The sequence below is a fragment of the Ylistrum balloti genome, unplaced genomic scaffold, assembly GCF_031769215.1.
Source record: "Ylistrum balloti isolate Yb309-2 unplaced genomic scaffold, AGI_CSIRO_Ybal_v1 Utg370598, whole genome shotgun sequence".
Classification (NCBI taxonomy): Eukaryota; Metazoa; Mollusca; class Bivalvia; order Pectinida; family Pectinidae; genus Ylistrum; species Ylistrum balloti.
Genome location: NW_026782370.1, coordinates 157,354 through 175,213, shown reverse-complemented (window position 1 = coordinate 175,213; position 17,860 = coordinate 157,354). Strand labels below are relative to the sequence as shown.

The following is a 17,860-nucleotide window of genomic DNA, read 5'->3' as shown; positions in this document are numbered from 1 at the left end:
GGATATAATACGTTAATATGTGTAGCTATGTAATTTGTTTGAGTTTGAAATAGATAATAAAGCCTTGTGCTTTATATATATTTAACAACGACAATGAATATCGTTCATTCACAGAAAGCCAAAAAGATTTTTGGAAGTTGTAGTGATAGACAGCTGGAAATTCTTCACATGATCATAGTTAGCAAATTGTCTATTATGCGATATGAACACGTAGCGCAATGTATATATATATATATATAATTCCTTTTTACTTTGCAGTGTTTTAAACTTTTATATCCCTTTATGTATATCTGTACACATTAACTTGTTACTATCAGCTGAATTACTGAATTTAACTTTTTCACAAACAATTGGAGATGGTTGACTCTCGAACCATAATGGTTAAGAGTATTGACTTGTCTACATATGTGGCATATTTATCAATACCTTTTTTCTTGTTTGATTACATTAAAACAACATTGTTTTATTAGTATTAGCATTAACAACGTACCATTACAAAGTGCACATCTTTTCACAAGCATGTTCAAAATTTCAAAACTATTGAACGTAGAAAATTTACTGTACACAAAAAAGATAGTAAATGAATTCAAACGGCAGACATCAAATATGGAAAGATTTGGAAATAAGGATTAGTTAAATATATTGTGAATAGGGCGATATTTAACATATTAGTAAAAGTGCCTATGGCAACGAGGGAAGACCATTGAAACATATATCTCCGACGAATGATAGTTGACTGTGGATATATATAATCGATATGCTGTTAATATTTATAAGATAAATATTTAAGGTATTTGCTGTATTTACATGAAAATAAAAGAATTGTATATTTTCACAATACCTTCTGTTTTCTCAATAAACGAAATCCTGTATGAAGTGTCAGATTTTGTCTCGAATCACTGTTATAGTAGTGGTTGCAATCGGTGCAATGTTAACAGTTATGACTGAAACAGCAGCTTACAATTCAAAATTTTCATCAGATACCTATGTTTATAAAAGAATGTCCTTATGTTTTTATCATCATTTAAATTTTTTTTCTGTTCTCTCGGCACAACTTTTTTTCTATTTGTTATGATTTCAGGTGTGAGTAAGTACAGTGAAGAAATATGTATGTTTTTACGAAAACTTTAACGTATACCTGCAGTGATACTCTCATATGAAATACAATCCCACATTTACAAGTGAAAGATGACGACAAACAACAACATATTTCTTATTGTTTTCAATTAATTTAATCAGTATTAATTGAACAAATTTGCAGATACAACGTCTTTCTGCAATTTTCCTCTTCGGTGTTGTATGTTAACAATTCAACAGGATAATCCTACAAGTAGACCGTTAGCTTTGCATTGCTATATAAGGTAAGGTCTGTTAATAACCAATGCTTCATTACTTTGCCTAATGAGCATTAACCACAAAATGTCACTTATTACTTGTACCACAAGTAAACTTCAAACCTATGGCAATATAGAGTATATATCTACTCATATATATTGCATCACTCACCTAATTTAGATATTCAGTCATTAAATTAATAATTTCAAATATGACAAACAATTTCTAATATAATTTCCCCATTTGAGTCCTGCCCTATTCGTCAGATTAGCTATTCGTAAAAATTGCTTCACACCAAACTTGGAAAAATATCCTTGTATGGAAGAATGACTTGTAAGAACTTAAATTTCCCTAATTTGGCCATCCCTCCCTCCCTCCCTCCCTTGGAGGCCATGATGCACCGTTTATGCAGGACTTAGTCCCCTTCACCAAAGAATACTTCAGACCAAACTAAGGCAATATCCACTTATTCTTTGGGTTATATCTAATCATTCCTAATGGAAAAGAAGGATTTTAAAGAATGCTCTTTTCCCCCATAAGGGTCCTGTTTAGATGACATCCATTTATTTCTACAGGAGGAGTAGGTTTTTAAAGAATTTACCCCAATTCCCCTATTGAGTCTGGCCCCTTCCATCCCAGCAGGCAAACAAAAAATATTCTCCGTCACCAAACAATGCTTCAGACCAAATTTGGGCAAAATCCAATCATTCCTACAGGAGGAGCAGGATTTTAAAGATTTGTTCTATTTGCACTTTTGGCCCTGCCCTGCCTGCCCCAAGGGGGCCAAGACCTACCATTTATAGAAAAGTGATTTCCCTTCACCCAACAATGCTTGAGACAAAATTTGGGAAAAATGAAATCGTTCTTACAGTTTGAGTAGGATTTTTAAAATTTCTCCTTTTGTGCCCTGTTCCACATCCTCCCGGGGCAAAGACCCACCATTTAAAATATTCCTTTACCTAGGAATGCTTCTGACCAAATTTGGTCAACCTTCTGTAAGTCATTTATGACTAGTAGCCATTTGTATCAAAAAGTTGTTGGACAGACAGATGTCATCTTTAGGCTAGTTAATCTGCAAAATGTTTCATTCTCAATCTGAAACACAAATGACCAAGAGCTGATGCAGTGTAAAATGTAACAGCTTTCACCAGTACTTTAAATGTCTTGCTTGGTGACTGATAGAGGCGAACAGATCTTCAACGGTGGAAACTGGATAAGTGTACTTCTGGAAATCAAATCATGAACACTCTTTATACCTATTGCAGTTGTCACTTCTGGGAATTCCTTGCATTGTACATTTACAGCCATACCAAATGGTGCAGACTTTATGGTTTTCAGTCTTTTCCCCTGATAATGTTCCTATGCTGGATAAAAGCGCAAATGTAAATAAACCCGAGTCAATAGAGGGAAAATACAAATTAGAATGCTTTTTCGTGAGGAAATCTTAATGGCAAATATGCAGAAACTCATTTTCATGTTAAGATATCATTAATTTGTCTTGAAAGTCTCCATCTAAAAAGTTTATTTCATCTGCAATTTTAATTCTAATAAATATGTATCATCTATAAAAGCATAAATGATATTACAATGAACAATTGTACATATAATGATAATGAAAATGTCAAACGTACATGGTTAAAATACACAATATATTATGTAATAACAGGTCTATCCGTCAGCAGGCACAGTTATCTATATCCACTATTGCTATGGCATCAAAGGAAATTTACAAAAAACAATCATCATATTACACTAGGACATTCAAGGCCTGTAAATAGGCAAACAAGTGGTATAATTGAGTGAAAGGTCATTAAGAGTGCATGTGACAAATAAGAAAGCATTTTCGAAAAAAAAAAAAAAAAAAAAACACAAGAAAATCATTAGCAAATTCAAGAAAGAGAAATGCAATTGATAGACCAGGTACATTGTATAATTTTGCTCCAATATTTGGTAATTCAGCATTCTGTTTCAGAACTCCAAGTTCTAATACATTTGTTAGACAGGTAAGGCTACTACTATATCAGGTAATACCTCAAAGCTCTAGAACATTCTGTATAGGAGCACAGAGATCTGGACTATATTCTGCATTTGGAGGTCAGGTTATAGTAAATTCTGTAATTGGAAGGTTTTAGTACAATCCATCTTTTAACTTCTGGAGATAAAGATTTTGATTATGTAATTGGAGCTTAGTGTTCTGGTTAATCATAAATTGGAGCTTAGGGTTCTGTTAAATCATTAATTTGAGCTTAGGGTTTTGGTTAATCATTAATTGGAGCTCACAGTTCTGGTTAAATCGTTAATTGGATCTCAGGTTTTGGTTAAATCATTAATTGGAGCTTAGTGTTCTGGTTAATCATAAATTGGAGCTTAGGGTTCTGTTAAATCATTAATTTGAGCTTAGGGTTTTGGTTAATCATTAATTGGAGCTCACAGTTCTGGTTAAATCGTTAATTGGATCTCAGGTTTTGGTTAAATCATTAATTGGTGCTTAGGGTTCTGGTTAAATCATTAATTGGAGCTTAGGGTTCTGGTTAATCATAAATTGGAGCTTAGGGTTCTGTTAAATCATTAATTTGAGCTTAGGGTTTTGGTTAATCATTAATTGGAGCTCACAGTTCTGGTTAAATCGTTAATTGGATCTCAGGTTTTGGTTAAATCATTAATTGGTGCTTAGGGTTCTGGTTAAATCATTAATTGGAGCTTAGGGTTCTGGTTAAATAATCAATTGGAGCTTAGGGTTCTGGTTAAATCATTAATTGGAGCTCATGGTTTTTGTATGATCTGTGATAAAGTTCAAGATTCTGGTACATTCTGCAATAAAGATCAAGGGTCTGTTACATTCTGGAATAGTACTAAGGGGTCTTGTATATTCTGCGTTATAGCTCAGGGATCTGGTATATTCTGAAATAGAGTTCAGGGTCTGGTACATCATGTAAAAGAATTCATGACTGTTACATTTAGTAAGAGCTCATATACTTTTTGGAACTATTTCTACAAGTTGGTTATGGCAATAGAATAGAAGTTCTGACAACACAACCAGTCATTAAGGCAATAAATGACAAGGGACATATGGGCCTTAACAGTCATCCGATTCCTAGCATGTGACCAGTCTTATTGGTTATTAAGAAGAGGTCGTTTAAGATTTCAACACATTTTACCCCTTTAATCTTGATCAAGGTTATTCATTTTACAAAAATGGTAGCCTTTCATCTCATTAAAACTATAGACCATATATAAGAACCCTTAGCCTTTTGTTTATGAAGAAGAAGCCGTATGAATGAAAAGTTTATGCATGGCTGACGACGACATACAAAACATGATGGTTATAGGTTATCCTGACTCTCTAGGTTGCTTGACCTTACAAGTGTCATTGTAGAAATAAATCAACTCATAAGGCAACAAAATTTATCAGGTAATATTCCCATATCAAAAAATGAGGGTTAGGACAGCCATCATTACTTATAAAGTTATGTTTAGTAAATAGCCATTTATAAAGTTATGTTTAGTAAACAACCATGTATAAAGGTATGTTTAGTAAACAACTATTTATAATGGTATATTTAGTAAACAATTGATATAGTTTCAGAGAATGGTCATTAGATAAACACTAGATGTGATTTGCATATCATTAATTAGTGACCATTTAATGCAATGTGACACTCAAGGTATCAATGAAAGTGATGTTCCTGACATACATAACCATTAACACATTTTTTAGTTTACATTAACATAATGATGCATCTGGATTAGTATTGTCAACATCCTTCCAATCAGGAAATTTGGCTTCAATCTCTGAGGTTAGTTTCACAACAAATGGTTTCATCAGATTGAAGAGCAACTCTGATCCCCGAGTTGACAAATGAAGACCATCATTCAAAAGTTGCTGCCAGTCCTGTTAAAAACAGATTTTAAAATAAACAAGAATTATACATAATTATTTGTCTTATGTGTCCTTGCTCCTCCATATCATCAAGATTAAACTAATAAGTATGCTGAGAGAAATTAAGTTTTATGTAGAAAAACTTATACATAACCCAACTGATTAATGAAATCCAATTAACAGTAAAGTAAAGGTGAAATTTCTTAATCTGTAATGTGATTTTGGACAATGCATCTTTCACTATGATAGGTTGTTGTGACAGGTAAATTCCTTCAATGAAGCTCATTAATACTATCCTGTCCTTGGCTGAAAAATACCCAGTATAACTGCACTGTTAGTAAGAACAGAAACCCTGTCCTGTGTATCTTGGCTCTTATCCAACTAACAACGGTAAAATTTAAAGTCAACGTCAACTTCCTATAAATATGACTTCAACATAAAATCTTATGACCATAAACTTGCTCTAGGTCATTTAATTTAATCCACTTATTAAAGTCCTTTAGTTATACCTAGCTACAGGTTCATCTAGCCATGCACCCAAAAAGAGGGTTCTATTCTCACCTTTGATGCAGGACCTTCAAGTCATTTAAAAGTGTATAAAGACGAACAAATGAACAGTACCCTACAGCTATTATCTGCTGTATTAAACAAACCTATACACCCTGGAGAATCCCTCAGATCCTAGCCTCCGACGACATGTTATCATAATACATGTGTCTGCTGTACCCTACAAACTTATACACCCAGGAGAATCCCTCAGATCCTAGCCTCCGATGACATTGTATCATAATACATGTGTCTGCTGTACCCTACAAACCAATACACCCAGGAGAATCTCAGATCCTAGCCTCCGACGACATGTTATCATCATACATGTATCTAGCTTCTGACGCCATGTTATCATAATACATGTATCTGCTGTACCCTACAAACCTATACACCCAGGAGAATCCCTCAGATCCTAGCCTCCGACGACATGTTATTATAATACATGTATCTAGCCTCCGACGCCATGTTATCATAATATATGTATCTGCTGTACCCTACAAACCTATACACCCAGGAGAATCCCTCAGATCCTAGCCTCCGACGACATGTTATCATAATACATGTATCTAGCCTCCGACGCCATGTTATCATAATACATGTATCTGCTGTACCCTACAAACCTATACCCCAGGAGAATTCCTCAGATCCTAGCCTCCGACGACATGGTATCATAATACATGTATCTGCTGTACCCTACAAACCTATACACCCAGGAGAATCCCTCAGATCCTAGCCTCTGACAACATGGTATCATAATACATATTTTACAGCATCCTACAAACAAACAGGAGATTGCTGAGAACCTAGACTCCATGGTAGTATAATCTTAATTATTGGTGTCTTTCTCTTCCTTCATTTTTATTTGTATGTCCTGACATAGAGAGGTTGATAATACAAGTGGAGTGTGACCTGACTAGAAAGTCTGACAATGGAACAGGAGTGTGACCTGACCTAGATAGTCTGACAATGGAATTGGAGTGTTACCTGACCTTGAAAGTCTGACAATGGAACAGGAGTGTGACCTGACCTAGACTGTCTGACAATGGAAGTGGAGTGTGCCCTGACCTAGACAGTCTGACAATGGAAGTGGGGTGTGACCTGACCTAGATAGTCTGACAATGGAATTGGAGTGTTACCTGACCTTGAAAGTCTGACAATGGAATTGGAGTGTTACCTGACCTTGAAAGTCTGACAATGGAACAGGAGTGTGACCTGACCTAGATTGTCTGACAATGTAAGTGGAGTGTGACCTGACCTAGACAGTCTGACAATGGAACAGGAGTGTGACCTGACCTAGATTGTCTGACAATGTAAGTGGAGTGTTACCTGACCTTGAAAGTCTGACAATGGAACAGGAGTGTGACCTGACCTAGACAGTCTGACAATGTAAGTAGAATGTGCCCTGACCTAGACAGTCTGACAATGGAACAGGAGTGTGACCTGACCTAGATAGTCTGACAATGGAATTGGAGTGTTACCTGACCTTGAAAGTCTGACAGTGGAACAGGAGTGTGACCTGACCTAGACTGTCTGACAATGGAAGTGGAGTGTGACCTGACCTTGAAAGTCTGACAATGGAACAGGTGTGTGACCTGACCTAGACTGTCTGACAATGTAAGTGGAGTGTGACCTGACCTAGACAGTCTGACAATGGAACAGGAGTGTGACCTGACCTAGACAGTCTGACAATGGAATTGGAGTGTGACCTGAACTAGACAGTCTGACAATGGAACAGGAGTGTGACCCGACCTAGACAGTCTGACAATGGAATTGGAGTGTGACCTGACCTAGACAGTCTGACAATGGAAGTGGGGTGTGACCTGACCTAGACAGTCAGACAATGGAAGTGGAATGTGACCTGACCTTAAAAGAGTTACAATGGAAGTGGAGTGTGACCTGACCTAGACAGTCTGACAATGGAAGTGGAGTGTGACCTGACCTAGACAGTCTGACAATGGAAGTGGGGTGTGACCTGACCTAGACAGTCAGACAATGGAAGTGGAATGTGACCTGACCTTTAAACAGTTACAATGGAAGTGGAGTGTGACCTGACCTAGATAGTCTGACAATAGAACAGGAGTGTGACCCGACCTAGATAGTCTGACAATGGAAGTGTGGTGTGACCTGACCTTGAAAGTCTGACAATGGAAGTGGAGTGTGACCTGACCTAGACAGTCTGACAATGTAAGTGGAGTGTGACCTGACCTAGACAGTCTGACAATGGAAGTGGAGTGTGCCCTGACCTAGACAGTCTGACAATGGAAGTGGGGTGTGACCTGACCTAGACAGTCAGACAATGGAAGTGGAATGTGACCTGACCATAAAAGAGTTACAATGGAAGTGGAGTGTGACCTGACCTAGACAGTCTGACAATGGAAGTAGAGTGTGACCTGACCTAGACAGTCTGACAATGGAAGTGGGGTGTGACCTGACCTAGACAGTCAGACAATGGAAGTGGAATGTGACCTGACCTTTAAACAGTTACAATGGAAGTGGAGTGTGACCTGACCTAGATAGTCTGACAATAGAACAGGAGTGTGACCCGACCTAGATAGTCTGACAATGGAAGTGTGGTGTGACCTGACCTTGAAAGTCTGACAATGGAAGTGGAGTGTGACCTGACCTAGACAGTCTGACAATGGAAGTGGGGTGTGACCTGACCTAGACAGTCTGACAATGTAAGTGGAGTGTGACCTGACCTAGACAGTCTGACAATGGAAGTGGAGTGTGCCCTGACCTAGACAGTCTGACAATGGAAGTGGGGTGTGACCTGACCTAGACAGTCTGACAATGTAAGTAGAGTGTGCCCTGACCTAGACAGTCTGATAATGTAAGTGGAGTGTAACCTGACCTAGACAGTCTGACAATGTAAGTGGAGTGTGACCTGACTAGAAAGTCTGACAATGGAAGTGGAGTGTGATAGTTGTTGCCTGAACATTGAAGTAGAATTCAGCTTGAGGTTGACAGTCTGATTGAAGTGTGATCTAAAAATATTTTGTTTGGGTGACCTGACAAAGTGACTACCAGACATTATGTTTCTAAAATGTGACCTATGAATGTTACTAATGAGTGTCCTGATCATGTAACTAGATAGTATCTGACAATATGAGTGGAGTCCTGACTAGAACATATTTAAAAATCTTTTAAGATGATTTACCTGAAGTTTCATCATTTCTGTGTAAAGATCAACACATCCTGTACCCATTTCAGTAGCTGATTCTTTACACAGACTGGCATACAGCCCAGCAGTTTTGTTGCACTTATGACATTGACGACCTGAAACATTGTTTAAGTGTCAGTAAATATTAAAGAAATACTGCACTAACAGCTATTCCTAAAGTTTTTCCTCACAAAATCTTCTATTAAATTCCTATTATCATGTTTACTTATGTTTGTTGATTAATTCAACAGTTTTCTTAACAAAGATATCATAGCTTCAAATATCTTTATATTAATCCTTTTTGCATATCTTTAAAATTTTATTCATTTTTCTTCCAAAAAGTATGAACCAGAAATATTAATCAGAAGAAAATTGTCCATCGGAATAACAGAAATCAAAGCCTATGGTTGGCATTAACCATTCGGCAGAAAATCAGTGTTGGGTAACATCCTGGCCTCGGGAACACGTTCAGCATAATAAGCACAAGTGATTCTTAACTTATAAGCAGTGCAGTGTTAAACCCATCAGTGGCAACTATCTTATTGGTTATATTGAATTTTGTATACCATACACCCTCTTAGTATGACTAATGCATACACCACCAAGTTTCATTATCCTAGCTTAAATCAAGGCAAAGTTTTGCTATCCACATGAAATTTTTACAAAGAAGACTATATATCACTCTGTAATGAAGGGATTGCAGACCCTGAATATGACACTCTATCCTCTATGTATAATAATGTATACACCAAGTTTCATTATCCTAGCTTAAACGAATGCATTGTATTAATTTTGAACATTTCATTCAGGTTGGTAATGTCAATAGAATAGTAGTTCTCAAAACACAACCAGTAGAAGTTTTGCTATCCACATGAAATTTTAACAAAGACTACAGTCATCTTATAGTTCTTAAAACACAAGCAGTTTAAGATTAGAGTTTGATGTTTCGATGACTACACAGTCACCTTCATCAGACAAATGACCAGTGTGGAGCGTTCTAGCACTGATGTATGTAGTGTCTACAAGATCTACACGATCACTTTCATCAAGCAAATGACTACTGTGGAGCGTACTAGCACTGATGTGTGTAGTGTACCAGATAGTTTAGGATCGACCAACTTTTTCACCTGTACTATAATCATAAGTAAGGTCAACAAGGTGTGACAAGAATTGATAAACAAATTATCTACCAACAAAAAAATATTCAAAATGGTAGCAATGTAGTCAATTAAGCTACACTTTGAAGATAGATCAATGATACAGATTATCTTGTATCAGTAGGTCAAAATGTAGACAGATCAATGATACAGATTATCTTGTATCAGCAGGTCAAAATGTAGACAGATCAATGATACAGATTATCTTGTATCAGTAGGTCAAAATGTAGATAGATCAATGATACAGATTATCTTGTACCAGTAGGTCAAAATGTAGACAGATCAATGATACAGATTATCTTGTATCAGTAGGTCAAGATGTAGATAGATCAATGATACAGATTATCTTGTATCAGTAGGTCAAAATGTAGACAGATCAATGATACAGATTATCTTGTATCAGTAGGTCAAAATGTAGACAGATCAATGATACAGATTATCTTGTATCAGTAGGTCAAAATGTAGACAGATCAATGATACAGATTATCTTGTATCAGTAGGTCAAAATGTAGATAGATCAATGATACAGATTATCTTGTATCAGTAGGTCAAAATGTAGACAGATCAATGATACAGATTATCTTGTATCAGCAGGTCAAAATGTAGACAGATCAATGATACAGATTATCTTGTATCAGTAGGTCAAAATGTAGATAGATCAATGATACAGATTATCTTGTATCAGTAGGTCAAAATGTAGATAGATCAATGATACAGATTATCTTGTATCAGTAGGTCAAAATGTAGACAGATCAATGATACAGATTATCTTGTATCAGTAGGTCAAAATGTAGACTGATCAATGATACAGAATGATATCAGTAGGTCAAAATGTAGACAGATCAATGATACAGATTGATATCAGTAGGTCAAAATGTAGACAGATCAATGATACAGAATGATATCAGTAGGTCAAAATGTAGACAGATCAATGATACAGATTGATATCAGTAGGTCAAAATGTAGACAGATCAATGATACAGAATGATATCAGTAGGTCAAAATGTAGACAGATCAATGATACAGAATGATATCAGTAGGTCAAAATGTAGACAGATCAATGATACAGATTATCTTGTAACAGTAGGTCAAAATGTAGACAGATCAATGATACAGATTGATATCAGTAGGTCAAAATGTAGACAGATCAATGATACAGAATGATATCAGTAGGTCAAAATGTAGACAGATCAATGATACAGAATGATATCAGTAGGTCAAAATGTAGACAGATCAATGATACAGATTATCTTGTAACAGTAGGTCAAAATGTAGACAGATCAATGATACAGATTGATATCAGTAGGTCAAAATGTAGACAGATCAATGATACAGAATGATATCAGTAGGTCAAAATGTAGACAGATCAATGATACAGAATGATATCAGTAGGTCAAAATGTAGACAGATCAATGATACAGATTATCTTGTAACAGTAGGTCAAAATGTAGACAGATCAATGATACAGATTGATATCAGTAGGTCAAAATGTAGACAGATCAATGATACAGAATGATATCAGTAGGTCAAAATGTAGACAGATCAATGATACAGAATGATATCAGTAGGTCAAAATGTAGACAGATCAATGATACAGATTATCTTGTAACAGTAGGTCAAAATGTAGACAGATCAATGATACAGATTGATATCAGTAGGTCAAAATGTAGACAGATCAATGATACAGAATGATATCAGTAGGTCAAAATGTAGACAGATCAATGATACAGAATGATATCAGTAGGTCAAAATGTAGACAGATCAATGATACAGATTATCTTGTAACAGTAGGTCAAAATGTAGACAGATCAATGATACAGATTGATATCAGTAGGTCAAAATGTAGACAGATCAATGATACAGAATGATATCAGTAGGTCAAAATGTAGACAGATCAATGATACAGATTATCTTGTAACAGTAGGTCAAAATGTAGACAGATCAATGATACAGATTGATATCAGTAGGTAAAAATGTAGACAGATCAATGATACAGATTATCTTGTACCAGTAGGTCAAAATGTAGACAGATCAATGATACAGATTATCTTGTACCAGTAGGTCAAAATGTAGACAGATCAATGATACAGATTATCTTGTATCAGTAGGTCAAAATGTAGACAGATCAATGATACTGATTATCTTGTATCAGTAGGTCAAAATGTAGACAGATCAATGATACAGATTGATATCAGTAGGTCAAAATGTAGACAGATCAATGATACAGAATGATATCAGTAGGTCAAAATGTAGACAGATCAATGATACAGATTATCTTGTACCAGTAGGTCAAAATGTAGACAGATCAATGATACAGATTGATATCAGTAGGTCAACAAAATGTAGACAGATCAATGATACAGATTATCTTGTATCAGTAGGTCAAAATGTAGACAGATCAATGATACAGATTATCTTGTACCAGTAGGTCAAAATGTAGACAGATCAATGATACAGATTATCTTGTATCAGTAGGTCAAAATGTAGACTGATCAATGATACAGATTATCTTGTACCAGTAGGTCAAAATGTAGACAGATCAATGATACAGATTATCTTGTATCAGTAGGTCAAAATGTAGACAGATCAATGATACAGATTGATATCAGTAGGTCAAAATGTAGACAGATCAATGATACAGATTATCTTGTACCAGTAGGATAAAATGTAGACAGATCAATGATACAGATTATCTTGTATCAGTAGGTCAAAATGTAGACAGATCAATGATACAGATTATCTTGTATCAGTAGGTCAAAATGTAGACAGATCAATGATACCGATTATCTTGTATCAGTAGGTCAAAATGTAGACAGATCAATGATACAGATTGATATCAGTAGGTCAAAATGTAGACAGATCAATGATACAGATTATCTTGTATCAGTAGGTCAAAATGTAGATAGATCAATGATACAGATTATCTTGTATCAGTAGGTCAAAATGTAGACAGATCAATGATACAGATTGATATCAGTAGGTCAAAATGTAGACAGATCAATGATACAGAATGATATCAGTAGGTCAAAATGTAGACAGATCCATGATACAGATTGATATCAGTAGGTCAAAATGTAGACAGATCAATGATACAGATTATCTTGTACCAGTAGGTCAAAATGTAGACAGATCAATGATACAGATTATCTTGTACCAGTAGGTCAAAATGTAGACTGATCAATGATACAGATTGATATCAGTAGGTCAAAATGTAGACAGATCAATGATACAGAATGATATCAGTAGGTCAAAATGTAGACAGATCAATGATACAGATTGATATCAGTAGGTCAAAATGTAGACAGATCAATGATACAGATTATCTTGTACCAGTAGGTCAAAATGTAGACAGATCAATGATACAGATTATCTTGTACCAGTAGGTCAAAATGTAGACTGATCAATGATACAGATTATCTTGTACCAGTAGGATAAAATGTAGACAGATCAATGATACAGATTATCTTGTATCAGTAGGTCAAAATGTAGACAGATCAATGATACAGATTGATATCAGTAGGTCAAAATGTAGACAGATCAATGATACAGAATGATATCAGTAGGTCAAAATGTAGACAGATCAATGATACAGATTATCTTGTACCAGTAGGATAAAATGTAGACAGATCAATGATACCGATTAATTATCTTTTATTACCGTTTAGACTACAGTCTGCTCCCCAAGCGACCACATCACAGGCAGGAGGTGTGATGAGCAGAATTTTTTCTCTAGGGATACCACACATCTAACACAAAAAAAAAGAGAAGAAAAGTCATAATTCATTCATCATTTTCCTCAAATAAATAGGTGCAGGGTCATGATATTGGTTACTGGGATGGTAAGGTCTTCCAAGTTTGTTCAAATGAATTACCCTGACCTACTTTAAAGTCACAGGTTTCAAACCCGGGCTTCTTGGTTATTCATAAATTGCTTTAAGATTTTAAACATTTGAATTCAATTACCTCAAAAATGAAATAAAAGTTTTATTAAAATTGAATCATATTTCCACAAGATTTAACAAAAGTTAACTTAAAATAAACAGATAAGGTAGATTGTGTACTCAGGTTTGATATTGAATAACTGTCCCTAAATGGTTCTTTATTACAACATAACAATATATGTATCACAATGAAAGAAATTCATGATTATACCTGCAGCTTCTCTACCATGCTAATTAAGTGTGACTTGTACTCCTCTGCTGGCACATGTTGATGGCTGTTGGCTGGCAAATTCGAATCATTGGCACCAAGGAAAATGGTCACCATGGCAACATCACTACTGGCAAATTCTTCAAATACTTTTGATAGAATCTTTACACACCATCGGGAATTATACCCAGAAAACCCTCTGTTGATAACATCACACTTTCTGCCAAACATCAACATTTATTTCATTTATGCTCTTATTTCTTTTTAAATTCCCTATCAAAAAAGGAACATGATGTATGCTTGAAAGAGGTGCCTGTACATTCTGGTAAAATTGCATTCATCTAAACAGGAAAACACTGCAAACAAATTACATCACAGTTTTTGTATGACTGACATATACATCACATTTCAATATTCTAGTTTCATGCAGGCAAAGTGCTGTTCAAGACACAAAATTTTAACAAAGGGCAATAACCCTGTAATTAAAGGTTTGCAGGCCCTAACAATGGTACACTGCATATTGTCGTCAGATTATTACTGTACACACCAAGTTTGATTATCCTAAATTAAATGCAAGCAAATTTATGCTCTGGAGACAATATTTTTAACAAAGGGCAAAAAAAACCTCTAACTGAGGGGTCGAAGGCCCTCATTTGGTACACAGCACATTGGTTTAGTATGATCAATGTTTTATACACTAAGTTTCATGATCCTTACTTACTGTGGGCAAAGTTATGCTCCAGACATGAAAAGACGGACGGAAAGTCAGACAGACGAGACAACGGCAATATGCTCTCCCCAAAAATTTTCCAGAGATATGAAAAATTTACAGAATGGGCTAGAACGCCTCCCAATCTGGTTTTAAAGAATTTTGACTAGTTTTGATTTTTCTCAATCACTTAACATACTCTTCATAATATTAATGTCCCGTCATGAAATATATACGATGTTAAATGGGACACAATCTAATATTCCCTAAACCACATGCTACTACATAAACAATCTTTTATCCATAAACGCAGGTATTCAAAGTAAGGCAACTCGCATATCACAGTTAAAGTAAAGAAATAATTCAAATCTCTGAACTTACCTTTGTAACAGATCTGCAAGCATGCTTCCCCAGCACCCATCATTGGAGAAACTGAACTACAAATACAAGAGCACAGAGTCTTGTTAATTATAAATTGAAGTATTTCCATCTGTGCTGTAGTCAGTTATATTATCTAAAATAGGTCTGACCTGAAAAGTTGTAAAGACTCGAAGATTCTACAAAGATTGTTTAAAAAGGAAGAATGTGAGACCCATTTCAGTAAAGCACCTTCAGACACTTCCATCCATAAAAAGCATTTGAATCCACCATACCTGGGTGTAGAGTCGAAGATTCTTGAAATTGGAGTCAATTTGGCCCCTTTGGTCCCAACCATCAACCCGTGGGGGTTAGTCAGGGTCAATATGTGCATACCATCAAACCGCCATCCTTTGCTCATAATTCTAACCGTTTAAAATATTTTCAATGATGGTGATGGTGGGCTATAAATATGAGACAAGAATTCATTCCTTATTGTAATACAGGAAAAGCTGGCCATCCTACTGCCTTATCCAGGTGATTTTCCTGGCGGTTAGGTGTGTTGTACTTAGGTAGCCAAGGGCATTTGAGACTTAACAGTAATGAATAATGTGATGAATATTGCATTAAACAAACACTTTATGTTAAGGTTACAACAATTTTATTTTTAAAAACAGAATCTGAAAAAAAGTGAGAAGATAGTTTCCAACACTGAATTGAGTACAAGAAGAAAATCACAAAACAAACAAATTTATATACAATGATATTGTTTTCAGCTACATGAAAGTTCTCACTTAAATGTAAATACAGATGTGCAGTGAACAAAATTAAGTTAAATTTTCCTTATCATTCATCAAAATACTGTTTGCCTATATTTTTTTGCCGGCATTGACCAAGCTAGGATGCAATCCATCATCCAAATCATCATCACTGGACATTGTTAGCTACTTTAAAGGTCAAACTGTTATGGTCTAGTAACTAACTTTACTTCTTAGTCATTTCATAGTGCTAGGCATGCTTATTTAATCAAATATAACTAATTTAATGTACAAAGTCTTTATAAACACTACTAATGAGTATGTGTCTAGTGGCGGAATTGACATCACAAATGACTGACCAATGAGAATCGTTGATTTTCAGAAAGGAAACAACTCCAGAATTTCAACTTCCTCATGTGTTTCCAGGTAGAAATAGTGCTATCTGTGCATTAATACACAATTCACTGATCACTTTTTAAAGACATTATCTAATGATTTTTCATGAAAAATTATTTTTTTATCTTCATTGCCGGTGACCTTTCAATTGTCATTCATTTGTAGTGAGCCAGTCATTACCTTTATAGTACTTCTCACTTCAGATCTTTAACACCTCAGTCAAAAGTATCTCCTCTCAGTAATAAATCATTGTGTATGCATTGAAAGACTGCGGTGGCTATCAAAATTTTGGGCCTGCATTAATAAATCTGATTTATAGTTAGATATTATATATAGTGCAAGATCCCAGTCTAAACGGTTACCTGAGTGACGTACTAAGTGAAACGACTGGAATTAATGTGCAATATAGAAAAGAGAAAATGAAAAACGCTATTTGTATTGGGAAAGAAGTTTACACTCGGACTAATCCATTTATGAAGAATAATTGATTCTACAATATTTTGTTATTGAAAAGAGTTTTAAAATTTGATCCTATTTGGACCTTTTTATCCTTTTTGATCAAGCCAACAGCCCCTTATGGTCAGCCACAGTAATTAAAGCAACATAAGACCCTTCCATTTATGAAGAGTATGTGATCCTACCATAATTGGGTATTAAGAAGATTTTTGAGATTTCAGTCAATATGACCCTTTTTTAGCCATGCCCATCATCCCCTGGATGTCAGTCATTGTCAGTATGTAATAGCATCTAACTATCATCTTATACAATTATACTAACAATTCTAACAAAGTTTTAATTTCCAATGAAAGATATACAAATTATACTCAAAATGCCATTTTCCTATATAAAATAAAGTGAACTTTACCCCCTTCCTAAGACCAAATGGAAGACCCTGGGTTATGAAATTTACAACTTTGGTAAAGTATCTTTAGGACCCTTCCATTCATGCACAGGGTTGATTCTTCGGGAAATGGGAAGATTTTTTAAATCTCATTTTGTGACCTTTTTTGGCCACGCCCACTACCCCTGGGGGTCAGTCTGGGTCAACACGTGCATGACATAAAGCTGTCATCACATGCTAATAAAGTCTTACCACATTTGATCTAATGCAAAACAGATATACAAATCGTGCTAAAATGTCATTTTCCTTTATAAACTACAGGTGATCTAATATAATATCTATGTATCTGCGTCTTGTGTCGCGGTCTTCAGACAAGACCTGCTCCTTTTCATTAAATTTTACGTCTATTCCAGATTTCAGAATAATTGCATGTTGCGTTGCCCTCACGCGTTACCCGTTGATTAACGCATACCTGTGTAATAGAGTCGCCAAAAAGCACAACCTTTGGCCACGTGGTGGATTGTGAAACAGTTGCTGTGTTTCGCTGACAAGCCATCTTAAGATTTGTG

The 17,860-nt window shown here is 35.5% G+C and overlaps 1 protein-coding gene across 1 annotated transcript; it reads right to left on the bottom strand.

Annotated features, from left to right (window-relative positions):
- Positions 1 to 5,059: 5,059 nt before the first annotated feature.
- On the bottom strand, positions 5,060 to 17,856 carry LOC132556892 (isoamyl acetate-hydrolyzing esterase 1 homolog). The gene is made up of 6 exons (XM_060221346.1): positions 17,764 to 17,856; positions 15,321 to 15,376; positions 14,234 to 14,450; positions 13,740 to 13,827; positions 8,922 to 9,040; positions 5,060 to 5,227 (listed from the first exon to the last, which is right to left on the bottom strand). The coding sequence occupies exons 1-6, from the start codon at positions 17,845 to 17,847 to the stop codon at positions 5,060 to 5,062; spliced, it is 732 nt and encodes a 243-aa protein (XP_060077329.1). The 5' UTR covers positions 17,848 to 17,856.
- Positions 17,857 to 17,860: the final 4 nt, after the last annotated feature.